Genomic DNA, 25,344 nt, shown 5'->3' with positions numbered 1-25,344 from the left:
AATTTAGGTTAAACTATAAAAACAACCATTTTTGTTTACTTCAGATTATATTTTAGTTACTTATGTTTGAAATGTTACGTTTTAGTCACTTACGTTATCGTTTTGTTATGAAGTGATCACTCTACCGTTAAACTTTATTAACTCCTTAACGAAAGTCCGGCGTGGCAGTCTAACCGTTTAGACTGCCACGTAGGACCACCGTTAGGGAGGTAATGGAGCTTAACAGTAGAGTGACTACTTCGTAACAAAACGATAACGTAAGCGACCAAAACGTAACATTTCAAACATAAGTGATTAAAATGTAATTTGAGGCAAACAAAGTGACTATTTTTGTAGTTTACCCTAAAATTTAAGGGGTAAATTTGGTCTAAATGAGTTTAAAATTTTCATTACAGTTTAATTGATTTTTCGATTTTTTGTTGAGGGTCTGTTTTAGAATTAAGCCTAAATAAAAATTTTCAAAAAGAAATACGATTCTCGTAGTCCTAACCTTCTGTCCATGTATTCGTCCACAGCCAATCCCTACTTTTCGCGCAAAAAATTATAACGGTGATAACGTTTTCCGTCACCGCAAAAGAAAAACTAAAAAACAAAAGCAAAGAACTCATCTTCAACCTCTCAATCATTAGGGTTTCCCTGATTATCAAGTGATCAACCCCACAAAATCATAGTTATCATCTATGGACGATCCTACGCTAAGCAATCAACGCAATCAATCTGTTCCTTCAACTCCAAGTCTCAACGTCCCGACCACAATGTCCGACTCTTCCTTCCACCTCGAAAACCTTCCGTATCGGACAATGCACATCAACCGGATGATCAACTCCAGCTACAACCGCTCTCCATCGCGCACAATTTACTCCGATAGGTTCATACCTAGCAGATCCGGCTCCAATTTCGCCCTTTTCGACATCTCCAATTCTCCCACTTCAACCGAAGGAAAAGAAGACGGTTCCGGTACTTATAACAGCCTTTTACGCGCCGCTCTTTTCGGTCCCGATACGCCCGACAAGAAGGACTCGTTGGACGCTCCGGCTTGCCGGAATATTTTCCGGTATAAAACTGAAACTAAACGGTCGTTACACTCGCTTTCTCCTTTTGGGCTCGATGACTCGGTCCCGGGGATTAGCCATAGCCCCGTTAAAACTCCTAGGAAAGTTCCCAGGTCACCTTACAAGGTGAGTTTTTTTAGGCTTTTTGTGGTAAATTTGGTTGAAATTTGAAAAACTTCTTTTCAGGGTTAATGTTTGTTATTCTGGTTTTGTAGGTTTTGGATGCACCTGCTTTGCAAGATGATTTTTATTTGAATTTGGTGGATTGGTCTTCGAACAATGTGTTGGCGGTGGGGTTGGGGAATTGTGTTTATTTGTGGAATGCTTGTAGTAGTAAGGTGACAAAGTTGTGCGATTTGGGGATTGATGATAGTGTTTGTTCGGTTAGTTGGGCTCAACGTGGAACTCATCTCGCAGTTGGGACTAGCGACGGGGAAGTTGAGGTTTGATTTTATTTTTGTTACTATTAGTTGATAAAAGTCTTTATTATTGCCAACTATGTTACTCGGACTTGGATGTTAATGTTAGTGTCAGATATGAGCATTTTCAAGTTTTCCTAATATTTCCATATATTTGAATTTCTTGGAGAATGATATTCCTATGTCCATGTCTGGACGAGTGTAGGACATCGGTGTAAATCAAGAGTCAGCATCATCAGTTGCCAATATATTACGTTTGTCTAAGTGTCGGCTTGCATTCCGATTCTGGATGTGTTAGTTTTATCTTAGGCTGTTTCAATTAGTTAGCGTCATTATGCATTCGGTAATGCCTGAGCCCAAGTAATTATAATTAAGAATCAAGGCAATAGTTCTTAGCTAGCATAATAATGCTTTTAAAGTCAGTTCTATGAAAGGAAGAGACTGAAAGCGTGCAAAGTGTGAAAGCTTTGTGTCACAAAAACATGTATTGCCAAACTGAAAAATATTAAGAGTATATAATTATTTTCATTCATTTGATTTAGCTGAAAATTTTTCATTTTGTTCTCTTTGGAATTGTTATTGAGTTCACTGATGCTTCTATATGTTGGTTGCCTTTATGGGATTATCAAGCTAACACGTCATAGTCAAGTTGCAATCAAGTGTAATAGCTTCCTTTCACAATGTAGCTTAGAAAACTTAAATTTTGTAGACCATTTTTTGGATAAATAGGAGGGTAGAAAAGCCTGAAACTTAGTTGGAATCTGCTTCATTCGTCAGATATGAACCTAAAGCGAAAGCTTCCATACATGGTTTATGGATTCAGGCCAATGAGAAACTAGAAGACTGTTTAGTGGTCTCGTCAAATGAAAGCATGGGTACCTTTGTGAGGCAACTTTGATAATTTGAGACTGAAACTTCATTCCATTTTATTACCATATTAAAATCTCGTTATAACTAACTCATTTAGAAAAAATATATTCTTTAATTTCTAAGAATTTCGCTACTTGGAAATACGAAAATTTTGGTCTGATTCTTCATAATTTCTTTGAATCAACGGGCTTTAATGAACATTGATGCAAGTCAGTAACCTAATACTTCCACCATGGTTATGTAAGGTGTCCAACCTTTCTTCCCTGCTGTGGACATTTTCTTAGGTCATCTTTGCTCATTTATTGCCTTCGCATTGAATCTTCTAATCTTGTCTAGATTCAACTTCCTGTATTTATGCTTGTAGGATACCATAGTTAGTTAATGGCTATCACTTTGTAGATTTGGGATGCTTCTCGCTGCCAGAGGGTAAGAACAATGGAGGGGCATCGATTACGCGTTGGGGCTTTAGCTTGGAGCTCTTCTCTGTTATCTTCTGGTAGTCGTGACAAGAGCATTCTTCAAAGAGATATACGTGCTCCAGATGATTTTGCTAGTAAACTCTCTGGTCACAAGTCCGAGGTTATACTCCTGTTTTTTGTCATGGATTCATTGTCTCATGCTTGTATTTGAAAAATGTTCATTCATACTATGCTCGTGTTGTCAAACTCTGAGCCTGAAGCTCTATTTGTCGTTGTGTAGGTTTGTGGACTGAAGTGGTCTTATGATAACCGTGAACTAGCATCAGGCGGAAATGACAACAAAGTACATAATGGCGGTTCTTTGCATGTCTAATTTATTCAGATGCTTAATATAGCCTTTTAACTGATTGAGTGGAAAATTTCATCCATATGCAGCTTTTTGTTTGGAATCAACATTCCACTCAACCTGTCCTGAAATACTGTGAACATAATGCTGCTGTAAAAGCAATCGCATGGTCCCCTCATTTGCATGGCCTTCTTGCATCTGGAGGTGGTACAGCTGATCGATGTATTCGATTCTGGAATACAACCACTAACACACACTTAAGCTGCATGGACACTGGCAGTCAGGTGATTATTTTTCTTCCCTATCATATAGTGCCCATTTAAGATTGGCCTTAAATGTGCGTTGAATGGACTTTTTGGTGCATAAAGTTTCTTCCTTGACTGCATTGCTTTAGTTGATCTTTCTCCAACTAGTTTGAAATAATAAGATAATTAGTGATTAAATTTTTTTAATCTACACATTTAATTTTAAGTTCTATAAGTTATTGGATTGTGTACAATGACAGAATTTTATTATAGATTAACAGAAACTATGCCTTGGTGGCGATTCTTAGTTCTAGAGTTGCAAATTCTCGACAATTCTAATGTCAACTTTATGTATGGCAGGTATGCAATCTTGTGTGGTCTAAGAATGTCAATGAACTCGTCAGCACTCATGGATACTCTCAAAACCAAATAATCGTCTGGAGATACCCCACCATGTCGAAGGTATACATAGTTTGGGAAAACAGTGTTCTAAGTATATATATAATATGATGACAATCTCTCATCATCTACTTTTCCCCTTTGAAAATTTTCTACTAATGCAGCTGGCTACTCTTACGGGTCACACATACAGAGTTCTTTATCTTGCAATCTCACCTGATGGACAGGTAGCTCACCTTCCCACACTTTATAGTTTCCCTTGGTTTCTAAACATAATAGATGAAATATACAACAAATTCTGGAAATTTTATTTTCTCTTGATTTGCCATGGCTGAAATGGTTTCTTCTCCCCCTCTCTTACAGACGATAGTTACTGGTGCTGGAGATGAAACACTAAGATTTTGGAATGTTTTCCCGTCCCCAAAATCCCAGGTAATCACACTTGGATTACAGGATATCTGAACATCTGTATATTCTCGCAAATTGTTTAGTCTTCCCTTTAGTACTGTTTTAGTCGGACATTAGTTTTATTATTGCACAAAAGCTGAGTAGAAAAATAGAAAGAAAATATATTTTCTCTTTCCATTTATTTGGAGTGCAGATAATTGACATTTTCTTGATCAAAAAGCTAGTTTCTTTTTAGGACTGTTGAATTCAAACTTTTCACTGATTGCCGGTGTGCCTATCGTGCACAATGATCTTTAATGCAGAACACAGATAGTGAAATCGGAGCATCATCATTTGGAAGAACCACAATTCGTTGAGTTCATCAAGGAAAATTGAGTGGACGGTATACTCGAGTTCTGGATGATCAGAGTTGGTCATGAGAAATATAGTGGGAGCATTCTCATGCTCCGAAATATCAAATTGTGAAGCAAACCTACCACAAAAGCATTGAAAGAAATAGCAACAGGTGCAAGAGCTAATTTATTGCTAGTTTCTTGCAACTCATTGTTTTTTAATCCCAATTTTCTTTTTCGTTAAAATAGAGTTGCGGGAGATGCTATTAATTGTTGGTAGCAGCTCCCTTCCCTTCCACTGTAAATTAAAGGTAAGTTGTAAGTTGCTGGGATTTAGATGTAAGTAAATGCGGGGATATGGATACATTTCATTTTTTATGAGATTACTTTTTATATTTGAAAGTTAATATCTTTGTACGGCACACAGTTATTTGAAGAAAGAGTTCAAACAATAGAGATTTAGAGAGGAAGCATTTATTTTTCACTTAAAATAAGTATCAATTTATGATTTAAAAAGGTTTGACATCGAGAATACCTGCTCCACCAAACCATGCAATCTTACCATCTTGTATATGGGTTTTCATACATTATAGTAGAAAATATTAGTATCTTCTATTTTCTTTTCTGCTAACTAGGTCTAGGTTCAAATTTTATTTTATTTTTTATTCAACCAAATACATTTTTAATTTTAACACTTGAGCACTCGACCAAGTTTGGACGAAAAAGATTTAACTAAACTAACAGTAACGCCACAATACGCATCAGGTATATTTCATATAATCAAGAAATACAAATTTCCATGCCAACTACTATGTCAATAATTAAAATTCGACAATAATAAGCCTGAAAGTATGTATTGATTTGTTTTTTTCTGGAAATTAGGTTCACAGACTGTTGGTTTTGGAAAAGTTTACTATTCCGAATTAACGAAAAATCAGATAAAATAGAATGGAATTGAAGAATTAGAGATTGTAATGCATGGTAAAACTTTAATGTGAATGCTCAAAACTTCATAACCCAAATATATATATATATATTAAAAACTTTCAGTTTAACCAAGCATGTGAAAATTTTATAGTCTCAATTATATTTTAAGTATATTCATAAAAATTTAATATTTGGGATTTATTATTGCCGGCCAATTTGTTTTTGTCTCTTTCTTGTGATTTCTCTCTAAAAAGTTCAAAACCTCTCTAGAAGAAGAAGTGCGTTAACAATATATATATATAATTGTTGCCTTGGTTTCATTAGTAAATATTATCCTCTGTTATCAAATTGTTTTAAAGCAAAAGAAGAAATGACCGGTGTTGCTGCCGACGGTGACGTTTCATCGTCGCTTTCCAAGGAAAAACAAGTAGTAGAAGCAGCGGCAATACGAGAAGGACAGAATCAAGAACAACAAAAGCAAGAAGGGATTAAAGGATGCATGCATAAGACTAAGACAATTCAGTTCTTAGGTCGTACTACGCCTATTATTCTCCAAAACGACAATGGACCTTGCCCTCTCCTCGCTATCTGTAACTTCCCTCTTTCTCCCTTCCCATTTCTAGGGTTTTGCATTTTGTTCTTTTCTTCGTCTGTTATCGGTGTATCGTTGCTCAGGATATTCGGATTGAATGTTCTTTAGTTTAGTTTAGTTTAGTTTAGTTTAGTTTAGTTTATTTATTTAATCTTTGGTTTCTAACTTTAGTAAAAAGAAGCTAAAGAATTTTTATTCACTTTTCTATTGATTGGTTTTTGGAAGTGATCGAGTATCCCTCTTTTGAACATTTCTAATGTTTGGCTATGTTAGGGTTTATCGTGTTAGACCTTAGAGCATGAATGAAAGAAGAAAATGGATAAGGTTTAGAAACATGACAAAATTTCTAATTGATCCATATTGTGATATGTTTTTTTTTTCTTTTTTTATGGAGATTAAAATTGGAGCTAATTTAAGTTATTTAAATTGAGTTTTTTTTTTGGGGGGGGGGTGTGACAGGTAATGTTCTCCTTTTAAGGAACAATTTGAACCTGAGCCCTGATATAGCAGAAGTTTCACAGGAGAAATTGCTTTCACTGGTGGCCGAGCGCCTCATTGATTCCAACAGTAATGTCAATGTAATTTCTTTCCTCTTATGCTTGCATCCTATCTTTACTTGAACTCGGGTGTCACGTGTCGAGTATGTATCTGACACTGGTGTCCACTACTTTTATAAGTTTTTCCATGTCTTGTGAGGGTAATATCCCCGTATCCGTATCGGAATATGTGTCAGACATGGGTACTTCACGCAAAATAAAGAGTTGGAGCAGCATAGCTCAAATTATCTGCTTGTTGCTGGTAATGGTATAGTACGATGATACTGATGAATCATTTTGGCATGTAGAATAAAGATGAAGGGTTTGTTGAAAATCAGCAGCAGAATATTGCAGATGCAGTTGATTTACTTCCACGTCTTGCTACAGGGATTGATGTAAATATCAAATTCAGGAGGTTAGCTTTTTCCTTTCTTTCTCTCTCTTTTTCTTCTCCGACAAATTGTCTCTTTCTGCAGCCCTTAGTGAATTATTGTGTACAACTTGCAGAATAGATGATTTTGAGTTCACTCCAGAGTGTGCCATATTTGATCTGCTTGATATTCCCCTCTATCATGGTTGGATAGTTGATCCCCAGGTATGCTCTTTATGGCATTGGGGGTGCAATAGTTGAAGCAATGTGCCGAAGAATGTATAGGTTCTTATATGACTATAGTTCTGCTATATGGTGTTTAACTTCCAATTTTGAAACCATTAAGGGCTGCTGAGGTACTGACCTAACTGTTCAAGACAAACACAAATAACCCTTAGGTAAGGAAATTTTGTTTTCAACTGGCTCGGCTGTTTACCTCCTTGAGATGACATAGCTATGTATTTGACTCTGGTAGCATTAATGGACTGATATCTCTTCGTAGTTAACAAGGGTGCGTGTAGAGTATATGACCATTTTGGATAGACATTCATTTTATGATGTAATTTGTATTGGAGTTCAGATTCTGACTCGTATCAAATTTCTAAAGTTTGAGATAGAACCAATCCCAGTATAGATGTGTAACGTAAATATGATTATGGATTCAACAAGCAGTTCTGTTTTGGTTGTTTGATCGAAAATGTGGCTCAGAGAGGATTTTGTAGTTTGACTACTATCACATTTAGTGATGGTTTTAGTTGGAACATGATTGAATGAGGTGTGGGAACCATTAGCTTGCTTTCTTGGTAGAATAATTAAGATTCAGTAAAGTCATGTTATCATGGGAAATATTTTAGTTTAATGTTTTCTTAAAAGTAAGTTTAATGCTTTGAGCTGAACTTGTATGGTTGTTTTTTATGTTTATTGTTGGAGATTGTTGGTCAAGGCATGCAATTTCTGATGATGCCCACTATGTTATTAAACATTATGATCATTTATTAGATTGTATGCATTAATTTGGTGTATAGTATACTGCTTTGTTTCTAATTAGCATTTATATTACTGGTTCTGTTATTGTTCAGAGATGTCCAACCGTCTTCCCTATTGTTCTAGGTTTCAGGTTTACAAGGTTTTATATACATGCAATACATATCAATTGGGCCAGGATTTGACTTTTTTTTTCCACGGTGCACATGTGGCAGGACTATGAAACTGCTAGTGCTATTGGGTCAAAATCCTACAATGCAATTATGGAGGAGCTTGTTGCACTGGAAACACGAAATATGGAGGTTTCACACGAAAATAATTCTGAAGATTGTGTGGATTTTGCTGCTGCTACTACTGCCACTTTAGGAGTTCCCTCTCCTAGCCTGTCAAAAACCAGATCTTTTGATGAGTCTCCTCGTTCTGCTTCAGATCAGCAAATATTAAGAAAAGGGGACCTTGAGGAGGAAGCAGAGCTATTGAGAGTCTTGAAATTATCAGAGTCTAAATCACCGACCTCTGTTGGTGGTTCTGGCAGTTTAGCTGAAAGATCATGTTCAAAGAACCTTGTTTCTGTAGATGCACAAGAGGGGGGCAGAAGTATTGGAAATGAGAGCATGCCCCTGCATGAACCTTACTTGTCAGATGATTGTCCTTCCTTGAGAAATGATAGTTGTAGTAAAGCATGTTTTCAGACCCTCAGAGGGGAAGTATCCCCGAAGACTGATGGGATTAATCAGAATTCTTCTTATGTTAAATCTGGAGAAGGTACCCTTTCCAATGATGCAGTTGAGAATATGGCTGTTAAGGTGAGTAGTGCGGATGATTTGCTCCAGATTGAAGGTGCAGTTCCTATTTCTCTTGCAGAGGATACTGCACCTATAGATGGAAACAACACTGAAAATTCACAAGGGGGTGAAAACATCGAGATTCAATCCACTTCTGCTACCGATGCTCATTACATTCCGGGTAACATAAATGGGTTTGACCCAGCAGAAGTATCATCTATCTCCCTACAAAAAGCTGGTTCAGATTCGTCTAGTGACAGAATACATAATGCTGATGTGCTAGAAACTTTTAGTTCTAGTCTCGATGGAAGTGAGCCTATATATGAAGGAGAAGATTGCATATTAGATTCGGTAACTACATATGAGAACCGGGAACCTATCTATGAAGGTGAGGTTATTCTTGCAAAGCAAGCTGACAACATTTCTGTAGAGGTCTGTACTGTGAGGTCCAAAGAAGAAATTACACTACAACAAGGTTAGTGGTTCACCTCACAGGAAATGCAACTTTATATCCTTGTAAAGCATGTATTATCTTTCTTCCATAGCTTGAGCTCCATTTTCGTTACTTTTGTTAGTTGCTTCCTCAAGAATTATCATAAATGGAAATTAAAATATTTTCTTATCCGTTTAAGTTCAATTTTTAAATTCTTAAAGAAGTCTTTTCTTTTAAAGCCAAGTGCACTCCTTTGTTCTTACTATTTTCATGCACTCATTCAAAATAACCTACCTTTCATTTTCTTAATGCTATTTAGGTGAACTAATTGCAAACTTCTTGAAGAATAATGCCAATCAATTGACCTTTTATGGGTATGTTGAGTAGCTTTTTGGCTGTTTTAAGATCTAAAGTACTGTTGAGTCTATCACATTGTGATTATTAATATATTTTTGCAGGCTTTTTTGCTTACAAGATGGTCTTAAAGAACGTGAGCTCTGTGTTTTCTTTCGCAACAATCATTTCAGCACCATGTTTAAGGTTAGAAGTTGGAACCACTTTTCTGTGAATTGTGCCTGTAGCTGTCTGTGAACTGCCAAAGATGCTTGTAACACTTGAGCAACTTACTAAATTAGTAAACGAATTTGAGAACCAGTTTTCTTTGTTCTCTCAACTCCAATCTCTTCATCCATTGAATCTCATTTTATTTGCAGTATGATGGTGAGCTTTATCTTTTAGCTACTGACCAAGGCTATCTGAATCAACCAGATTTGGTTTGGGAGAAACTAAATGAGGTAAGGCTTTGTTACCTTGTCATCTTTTACCAACAATTACTTTGTTGAAATTTGAGTGTTAGTTATAATTGTAGTCAATATAGTGAGGTAGATTACTTACATTGTTGATTGTTGTTAATTTTAAAGTCTTTAACTAACAAAAGATCCTTAACCAGTAGACCAGTGGCCACTGCATCATGGTTCTTATGTCATGATGTTTAACTGGGATAATTAAATGCCTTTTGCTTTGGCATTATGAAGAAATGGAAATCATCTAAATTAAGGAAACAAAAATCTACAGTAGCCATTGTTTTAAATTGGAGGTTTTGTGGTCTCTGGTGTTCCATTTGTTATATTTTTTTATTGTTTTTTTGTCCCTTTTAACTTTGTAATAAAAATGTTTTTTCAATGAGAAACATTTTGTTACAAATCTTAAATTTAAAATTTCAACCTTTTAAATCGTAATCCTATGTTGTTTTTGTTATTGATTCTTTTTTTAACTTTGATATCCAATATTTAACTCATTTTCAGGTCAACGGAGACACTCTTTTTATGACTGGAAACTTCAAGGAATTCAAGGTGGATAGTCATGCCACTGGTACTTGGGATGAACAAAATGCAACTGCTGTACGTATTTCCCTTCCGCGAGAAAGTTTTTTCCCCTTTGGCAAGCGAATTTTGACGGTTGGTTTGATTGATTTTAATGGAACTTAACTAAGATTTACGTGATGCAGGACTACATTGCTGGCATTGATGGTTCAGCGCATGCAAGATTGGATGAAATGTAATTATCCTTCCCTTCAGTTGTCTGTATTTATATTAATTTGTACTGCCTAATTCTTGGATGCAATTATTCGGTGGACTTAGAGATCCATCAGAAAATATTTCTGAAATATTGATGCTTCTAATAATTATTTATTTGGAATAGTGGTCAAATTAAAACAATCTTTCCAATATTTTCTGAATGTTCTAAAATTTTCTAAAACCATTGTCCTTGGTTCTTCATTATGCTCAGGGATGACAGTTTTAATCTGTGATGTTATCATTGCAGCTCGGATTTACAGCTTGCAATAGCTTTACAGCAAGAAGAGTATGAACAACAGCCGCAGCGTCAGAATGTGCAGCCGCCACCTATTGTAGGTGCTACAAGATTAGTAACAGGTCCAAAGGTATTGTGTTCCCTCTTCCTTCTAGATATTCTTAAATAACATTCATCTTAGGATCTGATCACTGATTCTATTAGTACCTAAATGAAGTATGGTTGTCATCAATTCAGAAATATTTTTCAAAACTTGTTTTCAGTGGAGCAAAGACAACCTTAATTAGTCTTTTTTATTAACACCTAAATGAAGTCATGGCTTAGACTCTAGACTGATGATATACCGGTTGCCTGCCTGAATGGCAGAGACCATCAAACTCGTCCTGTTAGCGTTTCTGTGTTAAATCCATAGATTTGAGTTAAATTGTTATCTTGTGGAACATTTAGTTGTAAATGACAGCATCCAGGCTCAGCTGTGAGTTTTGGATGTACAAGTATCCAGCATGAGTATATTGATATCCTGTTACTCGCATGCCTATGTGTGGACACAAATGTCGACTATGGCTACTTTTAAGAAAATGAAAATTTCGAATAACGGAAGTGAGATTTTGCAGGCGTCACAAAACAGTGGAAGGAGCTCTTCGTCTTCATCGTCAAGGCAAGAGACAAAATCTAAAGAAAAATGTATCGTGATGTAAGTTAACAGGTGTATTGTATTCGGCAAGCCTAGGTCTGTAAATAGTTTCTTTGGTAATAGTAGGTTTGTATTTTTGACACTTAATAAGAACCCTGATACCTTTAATGTCATTTTGGATAAGATGTTTGATTGTAGAAAATGATGTATATATACAATGCAATATAACTTGATCCAAACCAAATAAACTCGTATTCGAACCGACTCCAATACATTTGGCCCCATTTGAACAGTTTATAGGGTTTTGACATGTATAGATAAAACCCGTTTTATAGGAGAGAGCATAGGTTGGTTAAAATCAATTTAATTGACCATCTAGTTAATTCAATTTTCTCATAAATTGGTTCAAGTCTCATCTAGGATGGTTTTGTTAGTCGGCTATCAATTATTAAAATTTATAATTAGATCAATCAACTTAACTGATTTATATATTATTTATTAATTGTTTTAAATGATACATATAGTATCAGTCGATTAATCGATCGATTCTATTAATGTCAAGTTAATTCAGTTAGATCAATTAAGATTATAAAAACCAATAGATACAATGTTTGAGTATTTAGCAAAATCAAGATTACATTATAATTTCCCTTTTCTTAATTATAATTTCCTTTTTCTTCAATCGGTAAGTTGTGTAATCGGATTAAATATTGCGTTTTTTTTTTACGTAAATATTGTGTTTTTATAACATCTAAGATTTGAGCATTAATCCAAATATTATTATCTAAATTTAAATTAAATAAATACTATTTATCGAATATTTAAATCATAAATAAAATCAATTTTATCAACTTTTGCATTTGCACATAAAAGACAAATTATAAACTTAAATACTGATAATGCATATTGGAAATTGGAATGCTAATATCTACACATTATTTATAAATTTATAATACTCGAATATAAACATCATCCGAATTTGCATTATTCAAATTCACAAAAAAAGAAGAGAAAAAACCAACAGAAGGAACTCAACGAGAGCACCACCGTCTTGAAATATTTAATACTAGAGAACCAATAGGTCATCCATCTGTATACTCCATTAAACTTTGCTTAAATATACCGTAAATTAGAAAACCCAACTCAACAACACAAAATACTTTCCTCAGAGGTTTACAACTATCCATGAGATGAGGCCAATTGCAATAAGTTTTGGTCAAAAACAAAATTGATAATTATCCTTTCTCCCTGTATGAAGAAGCACCGCTATTCCATTATCCCATGACCTGCATTCTCAACATCAACTTCTCCCATGCCTGTGTCTTCCTCTTCTTCGCTATCTTCATCTCCACTCACCTCTTCATTATCGTTCCGCAACTTAGCCATGTGCTCAGCCAGCAGTTTATCATCCCGTTCGCTCACCTAAAACAATGCACCATGTGAGACTCTCAAGAGAAAGGTTGAAATTTTCAAGTTGACACATCGATGCATTGAGACTGAAATAAATGGAACTGGAGAATTAAAACAGAGAGAGCAACTAAATTGGAACTTAAAGGATGGGCACTCACGGCTCTAGGCTGCTCCTTGACAACAAGTTTACCCTTGTGATGCTCTATTGCTTCAGTGCAAGCTGCAATTGCTTTACTGAGGATAGTTATACCTTGCTCCTGACAAATACAAGAAAGAATAACATAAACAAAAACAAATATGCAATGTAAATATCAATACATGAATATGATGTAAACAAGTTGAGAAGATGATAACTTCAGCTGGGCAAAGAATCTTAGACAGTGATCAACAAGATTAACAGAAGAAAATTTCATAAAAGCATGGCGTGCAAATGCTTCCAAAACTAAAAGCCATGAGTTCAAACTTCAGAGGCACATTAGATGAAAAAGGGCATTAAGGTAACCTTGTCAAGAGTTTGAGTTGTAAGAACATAAAGTGGAGGAGCAACAAGCTTGATTTTAACAGGACAATCATCATTCCCAGCAGCCTCAGCTTTGCGCATGGCCTCCTGCAAATTCGACAAGAAATATCTATAAACCAACAACAAAGCACATATAGTGAGAGGCAGAGAGTTTCCGCAAATAAGACCTTGATGTGAAGAACGCCATCAAACTGGAAACATTTCATTTCAATATCAGCCCGAATCTTCAAAGGTTGGGGGGTCATTCTTCTCCTAATGTTTTTCACCAAAGCATCTTTGACTTCCTCCGTCACAGCAGGAACCACTTCAGTCACCTAAAGAGAGAAATCGTTAGAGACATAAATCAGCTGGAAAAAATAATGTTCCATGCATCTCACAAATTGAAAATTTACCTCTTGCCCATCAGGGCCGGGTTTTTTTACTTCACAGGTGAGGGTGTTCAAGACAGAATCAGGATCGGTCACAATGATTTTGAAAGCCTGAAAACATAAAAATTAAGACCACGATAAGAGAGAAAATGACACTTCAAAAGAAGGCGTAGCTTCATACCTCAAAAGCATGACCATATTTCCGGTATAGAGGCCAACCGATTTTAACGTACAATTCCTGTCGCACATGATAAGTGTTAGCGAGTTGCAAGTTGATGATAGAAATGCCTTCTATCATTGGCTAACATAAAGATGCTCACTTCTCCTCATTGCACTCACCTCACATGAATCAAAATCTTCACCTTAATCATTGAATTCTCCCTATTTTTTAATGAAGCAACTGGTTTCACATTAAACTTAGGTAAAAACGAATCTGAAAATAACCAAATTACCACATTTTAAACTAAAACTACATCAAGGAAATCATCAAATCATTTTAGTCATTCTGTTTCTTCTATAAAAACACATAATTCCGTTCGTGAACACTAATACGTAGACAATTAACAAGTATCCCGTATTATCACTCGGCAAAAGAAAACCCAGAACCAAAACTTAAAACAAAAGCCAGTAAAATAGTTACCAAATCACTTCAATCAACCAAAAAACCCAAATTTACTTCCAATTCATTACCCATAAACCATTTCTAATCTCTAAAAAATTCTTCATATCCAAATGAAAAAAACTATTAAGTCCCATAAACCAAACATAGCAAACAAAATATTCCCTCAGTTTCAATGAGTGAAACAAAAGAGACAGAAAATTTTACCTCCAAATCGATATCCAAAGTCTCGGTAACATGTCGCATGATAGAGTGAACAAGTTTACTCTTATTATACCTTTCTTCACAAGCTTGAATATCTTCCTCGCTAACTCTCCTCTTACTCAAATCGATGTAACCCTTTTCCTTGTCGACACGTAGGACCATGACGGGCTCGGTTCGTCCGACCTTGATTAGACTGCTGACGCTACGAATCCGACGGCGGGAGAGCTCCGAGAACAAGATCATGCCTTCGATGTTGTTGTATTCAAGGAGCGAAACGTACGCACCCATGTCGGCGATGTTCTTTACTTGTATCATCACCGCCATATCCACCTCCGGATACTTGGCTTCGTACATACGACATTCGAGGTTCGGCATCTTAGCTCAAGTTGTGGAAATATTTGGCTTAGAGATCTTTGGTTTTTGGGGATTTTGTGTTTGAAGATTAGGGTTTTAAGATGAGATTCAGGACCGGAAAAGAGATGCGTTTTTTATCAACACTAAAAATGAGATTCTTCTATTTCTCCCCCTAAAAGTTTTTTGGGTAAATTTCACTTATAATCATCTAACTATTAGTAAATTTTATTTTAGTCTTCTAATTATAAAAAATTACAAAATATTTACTCAACTATTAATATTTTTTTTACTAATAAGACGAGATTATGGTTTTAATTGTTGATTGTTAATAGAATGGAAACCTTTCATTTTGATAGGTTACTTCTTAACCTTTAATTTAAAATTTATGTATTGTATATCTTTTTATTATATTTAAATGTATGATGTGTGATACTAATTTGATGTACGAGATAATCGTTAATTTAAAAAATTCTCGATTTTTTTGTAAGTTAGATAAATCTGTTGTTGTTTGGGGTTTTTTGTTAAGTTGAAAGATAATATGTTTTATGTTTTATCTCCTCTACAATGTAAGTATACGCATATCTTCAATTTAGTGTTTACGAGTCGTAAATTAAAACCTATAACTTAAAACTGTACGATTTATCGGGTGAAAATTCTAATTCGTGACACTAGCCACTAGTTTAGTAATAAAACGGCTTTAGTATATTAATTAAATCCAACCATTTTCTCTCATTTTAGGTTGGATTGGAATATTAATTAAATCTAACGATTTTTCCTTCATATTCGGTTGGATTAGGGTATGTTATATTATTTTTCGATTAATTTTCATTATCCAATTTAGACATGAAAAATCGCAAATCAATTGGAAAAACATGTAAAAATCAAATAAAATCGAATCAAACAAACCCACACATCATGAATATTGGAAACATACCAACATGACATGAAAATTTAATTAATGAGACATGAAACATGATGTAGAAAACACGAACACAAACACGATAATGATATATGATTATATAAAAACTTATATAACACGAATTATTAATATTAGATTATGTGATATTTACTATTAAGGATGGAATCAAGGGCGGAGTTAAAATTCTTTTAGGAAGTGGAATTAAATTTTAAAATTTTTAAGAGATGCAAATCTAGTTTTACTATATATTAAGTTATAATTTCATTATTTTTAATGGATTAAATATATTTTTTTTTATATTTAAGGGGTAAATTATAATTTTATCGTAAATTATTTTTTAATTTTATTATTTCTAGAGGGGCTAAACTAAAAATTTTCATTTTTAGGAGGGTCAAGACCTCCCCCTAGCTTCCCCTCTACCTCGACCCATTGAAATGAAAATTTTGACTTTTAGCCCATTTATGTTTATAAATTTTTAAATTTGCATATGAGTAAATTGTACTTTGACCCCTCAAAATTATAAAATTTTGATTTAATTGTTTAAAATTAGAAAGATATAAGCTATCAAAATGATTGCATTTTTGCTATCGTAAAAATATACAACTTAATTCCGGACCTTAAAAAAACCTATGTCAAATATATATAATTTAAATAAAGGAAACTTGTTTGGTTGTTCGAAATAGAGTTTCAAAAATTCTACAAGTAAAAGTAAAATATTGCCACGTGTCCTTGGGTAATATTAAAAAAATAAAAGTTAATCAAAACAGACACGTATTATTTAGCTAAATCTATTTTATTTAAGAAATTCATATATTTATATTGTATTTATATTTTTTTATCGTTTTCTTTAAAATTTATGTGCTCATGAATGTGTCATGTATTAAACTCTGTTTGTAGAGTTAAAAAAATTTAACTAAAAGTGGACAGAATAACCTTTATACATTTATAAAAAATTTAACAATTATCTTTGTATAAAACCCAAGTTTAGTTTTACTAAGTCAACTAATATTAATTCAACTGAAAATTTAACTTAAAAATCATTTTTTATTGTTGGAATATCGACTGTCCAACTAAATGTTGTAACATAAGCTTGTAACAATCAATATGGCATTACAGATCAATTTGACCTAAAAAGAAGTGTTATCGATCATCTAATGTGAGAATTTTAAACGTGGCTTATCAGCTTTTTGAACATAGCTTACCTTCCAATCATTAGCTAACGAAAATTTGATATTGATGATTAAGATAAAGATTTAGGGTTTTTGAGCACTTAACTACAATTATGACATGCGATATATTTGTATCATCTGTGTACAGACTCTGCTCACAACAGTAATGCTTCCGGAAAAACATACGAATTCAACAGCAACACTTTGCCTCCATTTTTGCTTACCAACACTTCCCTTCCATGGCAATCTAATAATAGAAAAAACATGAATAATTGGAGGTCCCAACCTCTACTCTGTACCCCTCAGGGACCAGTGAAATCAATCCATCGGTCATTTGGGACCCAAGTTTCATCTGATGGGGACTGTTATATACTCTTGTACCTCCTATCCCACTAAGCTAATATTCTAATTCCCATGCTTGAAAATGAAATTAAAAGCATATTTTAGAATATATTGGGTTTTCAAGATTCTAACCTCCAAAATTTTTACTCCCCTTTTTTCTTCCATTTTACTGAAAAAAAAAACGTAAATTGATATAAAATAATAAAGAGAAGTTTCCTTGGATTAAAAAAATACAGGGTTAATGCTGTCTCCACATGCTGGTTCTGTGGGAGCTAATCATCATTGCACATGTCAAATGTGGAGGGCAATTTGGTAAAAGAAATCACGAATTTATGGGACCCAGATCACCAATAGGATGTGCTGGGCCACGTGGCGAACTCATGTGGTGAGTGTGTACCTTTCTATCTTGCACATTGTTGGGTAATGCTTACTAGTAATATTAAAATAATAGTACCACGAACATGGAATCAAGTTCCCTTAGGTTGCCGGTTATAGTGAAGGAAGCTTTCTTGTTTGAACCAGAAAGAAGCCAAGGACTCAACCAAAGACCGGTATTTGAACATATTATGTACTTTGCTCAACGCATTTGCTAAGCCGGTCAGTCTTTTCTCTTTACTGTTGATTGTGAAATGTGTGTTCTTTTGATGCAATGTTTTCGGTTTTGTTTATATTTAAAAAAAGCTTTTAACTTTATGTCTTTTTCTCATGTAAATTTTGCTGGGCTTTCCTTTTTTATGTTAATTTGTATAGTTTTTTTTTTCTTTCTAAACTATGTTGTTTTCTTGTCTTCTTTTTATGCTATGATTATTTATGGGTTCCTTGGTGTGGTTAAGGTTATGGGTTTTAGAGCTTTGGTTTGAGTTTTTGCTTTGTTAGGTTTAGTTTTTTTATGCTATGTCTAAATTTTGGTCATGGATCTGCAAACAGAATTTGAAAAGATTATTGGGATTTAATCAAGTTGTCTGAAATTCATAGTTGCTGGAAATTTTCAGTTTATGGAGAGGGTCAACATTCAACAAGGTTGTCATTTCTTGAGAAGCTGATGTTAGAACTTGCTTGCCATTTCGACAACTGATCTCATGTCTGGTCTAAGTACTTTCTGCAAATTAATGGATTAGATTACAAAACTGAGAAGAAAATCTGGTAATTCAGTATTAGTTTGGTATAATTATAGTTTTCCTTGCCCCTAATTGGCATGGAAATCGCCACTGTTGAGAACATCCACCTCCCTGCAGTCGGATTCCGCAACTGTTACAAGGTTGCAAGCCTTACGAAGACAATTTTAGACACGATACAAATATCGAACCTAAGAGACCGGTATGTCCTCGGAGGACAATTAGGATGGGGACAATTTGGCGTGATTAGAGTCTGCTCTGATAAATTAACCGGAGAGGTTTTGGCTTGTAAATCCATTGCTAAAGATAGGTTGGTCACACTAGACGATTTCTGCAGCATCAAGCTTGAGATTGAGATAATGACTAAGTTATCAGGGCACCCGAATGTTGTGGACTTGAAAGCAGTTTATGAAGATGAGGACTTCGTGCACTTGGTCATGGAGTTATGTGCAGGAGGGGAACTTTTCCATCGGCTCGAGAAATACGGAAGGTTTTCAGAGTCCGAGGCTCGTGTTCTTTTCAAGCACTTGATGCAAGTAGTCAAGTACTGTCACAACAATGGCATCGTTCATAGGGATCTGAAACCGGAAAACATTCTCTTAGCAACTAAATCCTCGTCCTCTCCGATTAAACTTGCAGATTTCGGCCTTGCAACTTATATAAAACAGGGTGAGGTCTCCATTGTGTGCTTTGTTTATTTCCTTTAGAAGACAACATTTTGATCACTAAAATTTGTGATGTTTTGCAAACAGGGGAGAATTTGCATGGAACTGTAGGGAGCCCATTTTATATAGCACCAGAGGTTTTAACAGGGGGATATGATGAAGCAGCTGATGTGTGGAGTGCTGGGGTTATATTGTATATTCTTTTAAGTGGAATGCCTCCTTTTGGGGGAAAGACTAAATCAAAGATATTTGATGCTGTTAGGGCGGCTGAGCTAAGGTTCCCCATTGATCCCTGGGATCACATCTCTTTATCTGCCAGGGATTTGGTCACTGGTATGCTTTGTGTTGATCCTTCTAAGAGGCTCACTTCTGCACAGGTTCTAGGTAAGTTGATATCCATTCCTTTTAGGATTCTTGAAAGATATCTGATAATGGGGATCAGGCATGGATGCTAATATGAAAGTCACTGTTAGCAGAGCATCCATGGGTTGAGGATTGCAGACAAGTGGGTCAAGAAGCAGACCAGCAAAACAACCCTGCTTGCAGAGACCTTGAAGTGGGAGGAAGTTCTTTCTCTACACTTTTCATCAAAAGAAATCAAGATTATAGCTTTAGCGATGGATCACTTGTATCTTTTAATGGCCAACCGGGGACCCCTGCATTCACCTGCAAATCATCGTTATCTTCTTTCTTAGTTGAAAATGGCAGTCCTTGTTCCGAATCTGAAGGATTTTCATTTACAAGCTGTTGTGAATCAACTGCAGCAGAGTTCTCATCTCCAATTCCGTCAATGCCAAGTTTTACTTTCTTCAGTCCAATATCTGCTGTTGAACCACTAAATGTTTCGGTGGCAAATAAAGCCGAGACATTGGAGATGAGTGCCGAATCCAGAGGTATTTGTTTCCGTTTTGTTCTTGGCATGGAAATTATGAGTGCCTAACGTAGAATTATGCTGATCTGTTCTTTCACTCCACAGAATCAAACTTAGTAAAGCTGTCTATGTTGCCGGATTCTTTGGTTCCAGTATCTGTTAGGGGAGGACCTAACGGATCCTGGCTTGGCATTCATAGTAAACGGAACCACACAATCAGTCTCGGTGACATCAATCACTTCGATCTTGTGGTGAACGAGTCGGTAATCCGTTGGGCATCCTGTACCCATATTCCTACAGCCCCATCACTTAGATTATCACTAGTCTGCTAGAAAGTGTTCATACCAAGATTGACCATATTGCTGGGCCTAATGGAGTAATAGAACGAGAAAATAGAGAAAAAGAATTGCAGATACTGACATTCGAATTCTCTGAGATAGAGAAATCCGAGTTTAGAAGAATTTTGTTTGCTTAAGCCTGTTGTGTTGAGTGATGATTCTTTTTTTTAATTTGTAAGTGAGTTTCATATGTACAGTCACAAATTGTAATATTATCCTACTTAATCATCTGTAACAAGGTGCACTGTAACATTGAGAGAAACAATTTTGATCCCTTGATTGTTCGTAAAATTGTAAATTTCCAATGAAAATACTTGTATGATTAACGAATGCCCTTACAGCACTTTGCAAGATTAGTTTTACATAATGGATAACTTTATTCAACACAAAACCAGGTAATTTACTATCTGTTTACAGATATCCTACACCCTACAGAAGTAGTAGGTCTATAATGCAGTGGGGTTTCAGTAAGAAAATCATAAAGAAAATTTCAGAATAATTGCACCTTTTTTAAAGCTTTCAGACTAAGGACTTTTTCTCTTCATCTTGAAGTTCTACACTTTCCACTTCTTCAGAAGAGGTTTCCCGATGATGCCTCGCATTTACATTTGATGTTGGAATCCAGGGTGCTGGTTTACTGTCCGGCAACATCTTTAATATGATTCCCATGGCTATGAGCAACAGCCCGGATCCGTGCTGTTCGGTTAAAGGTTTTGTAAATATCATGTATGACAGCAACAAAGTGACAGCTTTTCTAGCAGTTGTTATCTACAAGCAGATGAAACAAGAACACTAGTAGTTAAATGGGATCATGAATGGTTTTGAGAATGAAATTTTTAGAAAATCATTATGTCTAAAAGAAAATACAAGTATGTTTCTTTTACCATGGCCGTCACTGCAGCACCAAAGATAGCAATGAGAGATAAAACTGACATTTGACCGATGAATGTGGCCATAGCTTCGAACACCAACACCCCATACACATAAGGATGCTGCAAGTTATTGGCATAAGTCAAACACATAGAAACAAGAGATCACGGTAATTTTTGCTTAAAATCAAGCCAAAGAGCATGCAAGTAGAATAATTTTGGTAGCCTTTACATGCATTTGCACATGTGCCTAAGTTTCTCCCATCTTGAAATACCGTGTCTGACATATGGTATTAGGATATAACTTCCAAAGATCCTCCAAATACATTAAAAAAGCTTTAAAAAATGAGACCATACTTGTCCAAACTCATACATGTATTCAGTACTTACACCGAAGTCCGAATAACATAGATATGTTTAAATTTCTTCTAGAGTTTCCCGTATTTGTTAGATCTTGGAGGGCCACATCCCCATACTCAAGTCCAAATATACATTGGAAATGGGTACTTGTTTAAGTCGCATAATACAATGTTATTGTATGCACTTGAGGGATGCTATTTACCTGAGAACAAGAATTCCATGCCCTAACAAGCTCTCCTGTTAGAATCATTGGCACAACTAAGAAAGGAATCCCAACTACGGTTGAGCAAAACAACATCTCCATCTGTAAAAGAAAATGAATAAATACACAATACAACATAAAATTATCGATAAAGTGATAGTTCTTACAAACAGAAATGAAAAAAATTTATAGCTACCTGAGTTGTCTCCGGATTCATGGTGAATATTGCTTCTTGGAAATTACCCAGAAAGGCATCCATAACCAAAGCACCCAAAATCATTATAATACCGATGATGCTAAAATTAGGATATGTTTGGGCATCGGCTAAGGTGAAAAGGATGAGACCAATAACAAGAAGCAGAGCAGAGATGTATTCATGAAACGGATATTTCCTTCTCAGCCCAGGAATGAAGGCACCCATAATCATAACAGGCAGCACCTAAAATTCCATAAAAAGTGAAGAGTTAAAAGAAGAAAAAGAAAAGCGAGCGTCTTACATTTGCAGAATGCTTTGATCCATGGTACTCGGACTCAGGTGTGAGTGACAAATACGAGTATTTGTCCAATACAAATATGTTCAATGTTTCAAAAGTTTTTTGTATACTCATCGTGTCCTGTTATGCATCGGATACGGATACTTCAAAACACTACAATATCTATACTTATTTTTTGATTCTGATAAACTTTTTAAAGAAATGTTTATTCAACTAAAGAAAGGGTAGTAACAAGCAATTTGTATACGAATTTCTTGAAATAGTTAGTTACCTTTGTAGATTTAAACATAATTTGTGCTGGGTAGTTGAGGTAAGCCAAAGAACCTTTGGTTAATCCATGAGAACCCATGAGAACAGCTGAGAGTTTCACATATGTTTTCCATGGATTCACCATTTTCTTCGTGGTAAAGCCTTGAAGCCTTATCAATATCAGGTAAACAAATCCTTGTACAAAAGTGAAATACCATCCATAGCTGAAACATTTGCATGATTTTTTTAAGTCGAGAAAAATCCCAAGTATATACATAATTTCAAGAAATATATATTATCTAATCATGGGAAGGATGATGAATGTACCTGAATTGAAGCCTATTATATACATATTCCTACAAGCAAGCAAATGAACTCATCAATTATCACACTGAAATGGGATTTTTTTTTTCTTTTGGAGATTGAAATGGGAATATGAATCCAATAAATCAGTTGCATGCATTCATTGAATTATTTTTGACCATATAAATCCTTCAACTAATCTACTGCCAACTTTTTTTTTTGGTACAACCAAGCAATTGAACATGCAAAAAAAGCAAAACTATTAGAATTTCCTATCTCTCTTCCTTTTCCATAATTTTCTCAGCAACCAAACAGAAACCCAGAAAGGGAAAAACCAGGCATGCATGGCTGGGAATTGGTCACATGCAGAGCCAATAAACTATTTCAAATGAAGTGACTGGATCAAAACAAAAATAAAATGAAAAGTTTCTAGCTGATCAACACTCCCCTAAAACAGTGATCAAATAACAGGTAAAAGTTAGGAAGAACAAACCTCACAAATGCCATTAACAAGGTAACCAAAGAAGAACCCAGACGAACAAATAAGAAACTGTTGCCATTTTGGCCTATCTGTAAGGGGAATTCCAAACAAAGACCTTGCTTGATCCTCGCCTTTCATCTTCCTTTCAACAAAGTCTGAACGAGTTTAATTTACCAAACCTCAACCCCCCCTTCAATGAAAAACCTGAATAAAGCCCATAAAACAGATGAAAAAAGGGTGTTTAAAAAACGGTTCCATTGTTTATTTTTATCACCCTGAAAGCTAAAAAAGCTAGAATTCTTATTGTTACTAGAAGAAGTAAAGTATCAAAAAGAAAATGATATCTTTTAAAAGACTTCACTTATATCTCTCTCTCTCTCTCCACCTTACTGGAAATGGTGGGTGCATCAGATTTAGGGGAGATGGAGAGATCGGTGGAGTGTTAGGGATCTTTCTCTCTTTGGGAAAAATGGTGGCAAACAGGGCATAGAAAGATGAGAGAAATGTAAAGAAAATGGAGGGAGTCTCTCCAAGTCAATAATCGACATCAAGCCCCCCTTCAACACGGCAGCAACTTCGGTTTTGGTGGGAGATTTATCTGAAAATTCTCGGAAATTTGTTTTCTCGAGATAATACTACATACGAGAAGTTTGACTTCTGGGTTTCTTGGGTTTTTATCCGTTCCTAAACTTCTGTGAATTTAATTAGACTAGATTATTATGGTGGGGTTGAATGCATCAGATTTTAAATTACGTTAAATATAATTAAGCGACATCGTTGGGAATATATATATTTAATTATATTTAAAATATGTTTTCTTTTTAAATTAAGTTTTAAATACAATTAAGTGGTTTTATTTGTAATATACACCACATTAAAAAAGAACCGAAAGGAAACCTTAAGTTTTAAGCTTAGTCCTTTTAATTACAAAATACATCTTTATTTGGTTATATTTAAAGTGAATCCTATTTATAGAATTGATTTTTAATAATAAATTATACTATTGGTCTTTTATTATTCGGAGTTTGTGGGTATCATTCTAATAATGTCGTCCTCAAAATTCAAACATGTGTCTCTACAATGTGCTTTGCTATTGACTTTTTAAAAATAAGAAAATATATTATTTTACCTCATTTTAACTAAGAATAAGATAAAGGTGTAATCTTTGGAAAAATATAATTTGTTGCATTTCTATTTCATTTTTAATAATTTACAATACTAAAATATATAATATACAGAATTTTTGGATTTTAGGTTGGTTATTTGAGTTTCAAAAAAGAATTGATATAGAAAGTATGAGTTTCGATAAAAATATATGCCAAAAATGAGTTTTGCAAAATAAAAAAAAAATTGTTTAGAAAACAAGTCGAGCCTTAGATAAGACTTTTTAGCTCGGGCCTAGTTTGAATTTGCAAAAAAAGAAAATGTTATTTTGCTGTTGTTTTCTCATTTTTTGTCATTATTATGTTGCTATTATTATGTTCTTATTGTTTAGATATTGTATAACTCTTGTTTTATTGATAATTTTGCTATTATTTTAGAGGTATTTGATTGTTAAGTTGCACCTATCTTTGTGTTATTTAAGTATAAATATTTTTTAATCTGTTGAAAAATATTTATTTTAATGTTTTTAGTATTTTTTATGTATTATATTTTTAAATTTTTTATATAAAAATAAAATAAAAAATTTTAATACTGGTTGAGCCCGAGTTTAGGATCTACAATCCGAGTCAAACTTGGACAAAAATTCAAGCTTGTTTTTTGTGCTGGGACAGGCCAGGCTCAAGCCTATCAAACGAGTCTAAAATTTTATTAAGACTCAACCTGCCTATGAATAGGTCTAATAATGAAGGTTTTGTGAGTTTATCATATTGCTACTAGGCAATTGTCAAGGTGTCTTGGTGGTTGCTTACATATTTTTTGGATTGT

General features: G+C 34.7%; 5 protein-coding genes across 8 annotated transcripts; 3 read left to right on the top strand and 2 right to left on the bottom strand.

The window, feature by feature from the left end:
• The first annotated feature begins 488 nt into the window (after positions 1-488).
• LOC107890675 (protein FIZZY-RELATED 2) lies at positions 489-4,972 on the top strand. Its single transcript, XM_016815198.2, has 9 exons — positions 489-1,178; positions 1,268-1,495; positions 2,741-2,920; positions 3,041-3,103; positions 3,196-3,390; positions 3,712-3,813; positions 3,915-3,977; positions 4,114-4,182; positions 4,461-4,972. Exons 1-9 carry the CDS (start codon positions 681-683, stop codon positions 4,512-4,514), a joined length of 1,452 nt encoding a protein of 483 aa, XP_016670687.1. The 5' UTR covers positions 489-680; the 3' UTR covers positions 4,515-4,972.
• Positions 4,973-5,552: 580 nt separating this feature from the next.
• Positions 5,553-11,833, top strand: LOC107890677 (ubiquitin carboxyl-terminal hydrolase MINDY-1). The gene is made up of 12 exons (XM_016815199.2): positions 5,553-6,007; positions 6,469-6,587; positions 6,854-6,960; positions 7,053-7,140; positions 8,115-9,159; positions 9,437-9,491; positions 9,576-9,657; positions 9,831-9,911; positions 10,422-10,517; positions 10,625-10,674; positions 10,942-11,059; positions 11,544-11,833. Exons 1-12 carry the CDS (start codon positions 5,788-5,790, stop codon positions 11,625-11,627), a joined length of 2,145 nt encoding a protein of 714 aa, XP_016670688.2. The 5' UTR covers positions 5,553-5,787; the 3' UTR covers positions 11,628-11,833.
• Positions 11,834-12,526: 693 nt separating this feature from the next.
• LOC107890678 (eukaryotic translation initiation factor 2 subunit alpha homolog) lies at positions 12,527-15,211 on the bottom strand. Its single transcript, XM_016815200.2, has 7 exons — positions 14,688-15,211; positions 14,043-14,099; positions 13,886-13,972; positions 13,661-13,807; positions 13,476-13,580; positions 13,132-13,230; positions 12,527-12,985 (listed from the first exon to the last, which is right to left on the bottom strand). Exons 1-7 carry the CDS (start codon positions 15,057-15,059, stop codon positions 12,830-12,832), a joined length of 1,023 nt encoding a protein of 340 aa, XP_016670689.1. The 5' UTR covers positions 15,060-15,211; the 3' UTR covers positions 12,527-12,829.
• A 2,697-nt stretch (positions 15,212-17,908) lies between these two features.
• Positions 17,909-20,730, top strand: LOC107890679 (calcium-dependent protein kinase 34). 2 transcript variants are annotated; one of them, XM_016815201.2, is made up of 5 exons: positions 17,909-18,065; positions 18,461-19,252; positions 19,336-19,632; positions 19,725-20,141; positions 20,225-20,730. In XM_016815201.2, exons 2-5 carry the CDS (start codon positions 18,664-18,666, stop codon positions 20,449-20,451), a joined length of 1,530 nt encoding a protein of 509 aa, XP_016670690.1. In that variant the 5' UTR covers positions 17,909-18,065; positions 18,461-18,663; the 3' UTR covers positions 20,452-20,730. The 2 variants fall into 2 exon arrangements, with proteins under 2 accessions (XP_016670690.1, XP_016670691.1); XM_016815202.2 differs by having other exon boundaries at positions 17,937-18,065; positions 18,396-19,252.
• A 25-nt stretch (positions 20,731-20,755) lies between these two features.
• Positions 20,756-24,056, bottom strand: LOC107890680 (UDP-galactose/UDP-glucose transporter 2). 3 transcript variants are annotated; one of them, XM_016815203.2, is made up of 8 exons: positions 23,777-24,056; positions 23,428-23,619; positions 22,959-22,987; positions 22,654-22,855; positions 22,085-22,327; positions 21,889-21,990; positions 21,342-21,449; positions 20,756-21,225 (listed from the first exon to the last, which is right to left on the bottom strand). In XM_016815203.2, exons 2-8 carry the CDS (start codon positions 23,551-23,553, stop codon positions 20,977-20,979), a joined length of 1,059 nt encoding a protein of 352 aa, XP_016670692.1. In that variant the 5' UTR covers positions 23,554-23,619; positions 23,777-24,056; the 3' UTR covers positions 20,756-20,976. The 3 variants fall into 3 exon arrangements, with proteins under 3 accessions (XP_016670692.1, XP_016670693.1, XP_016670694.1); XM_016815204.2 differs by having other exon boundaries at positions 23,806-24,056; XM_016815205.2 differs by having other exon boundaries at positions 23,801-24,054.
• Positions 24,057-25,344: the final 1,288 nt, after the last annotated feature.

The sequence above is a fragment of the Gossypium hirsutum genome, chromosome D09 (genome assembly GCF_007990345.1).
Source record: "Gossypium hirsutum isolate 1008001.06 chromosome D09, Gossypium_hirsutum_v2.1, whole genome shotgun sequence".
Classification (NCBI taxonomy): domain Eukaryota; kingdom Viridiplantae; phylum Streptophyta; class Magnoliopsida; order Malvales; family Malvaceae; genus Gossypium; species Gossypium hirsutum.
The sequence above is the reverse complement of the archived record's forward strand: the minus strand, read 5'-3'. Positions and strand labels throughout refer to the sequence as shown.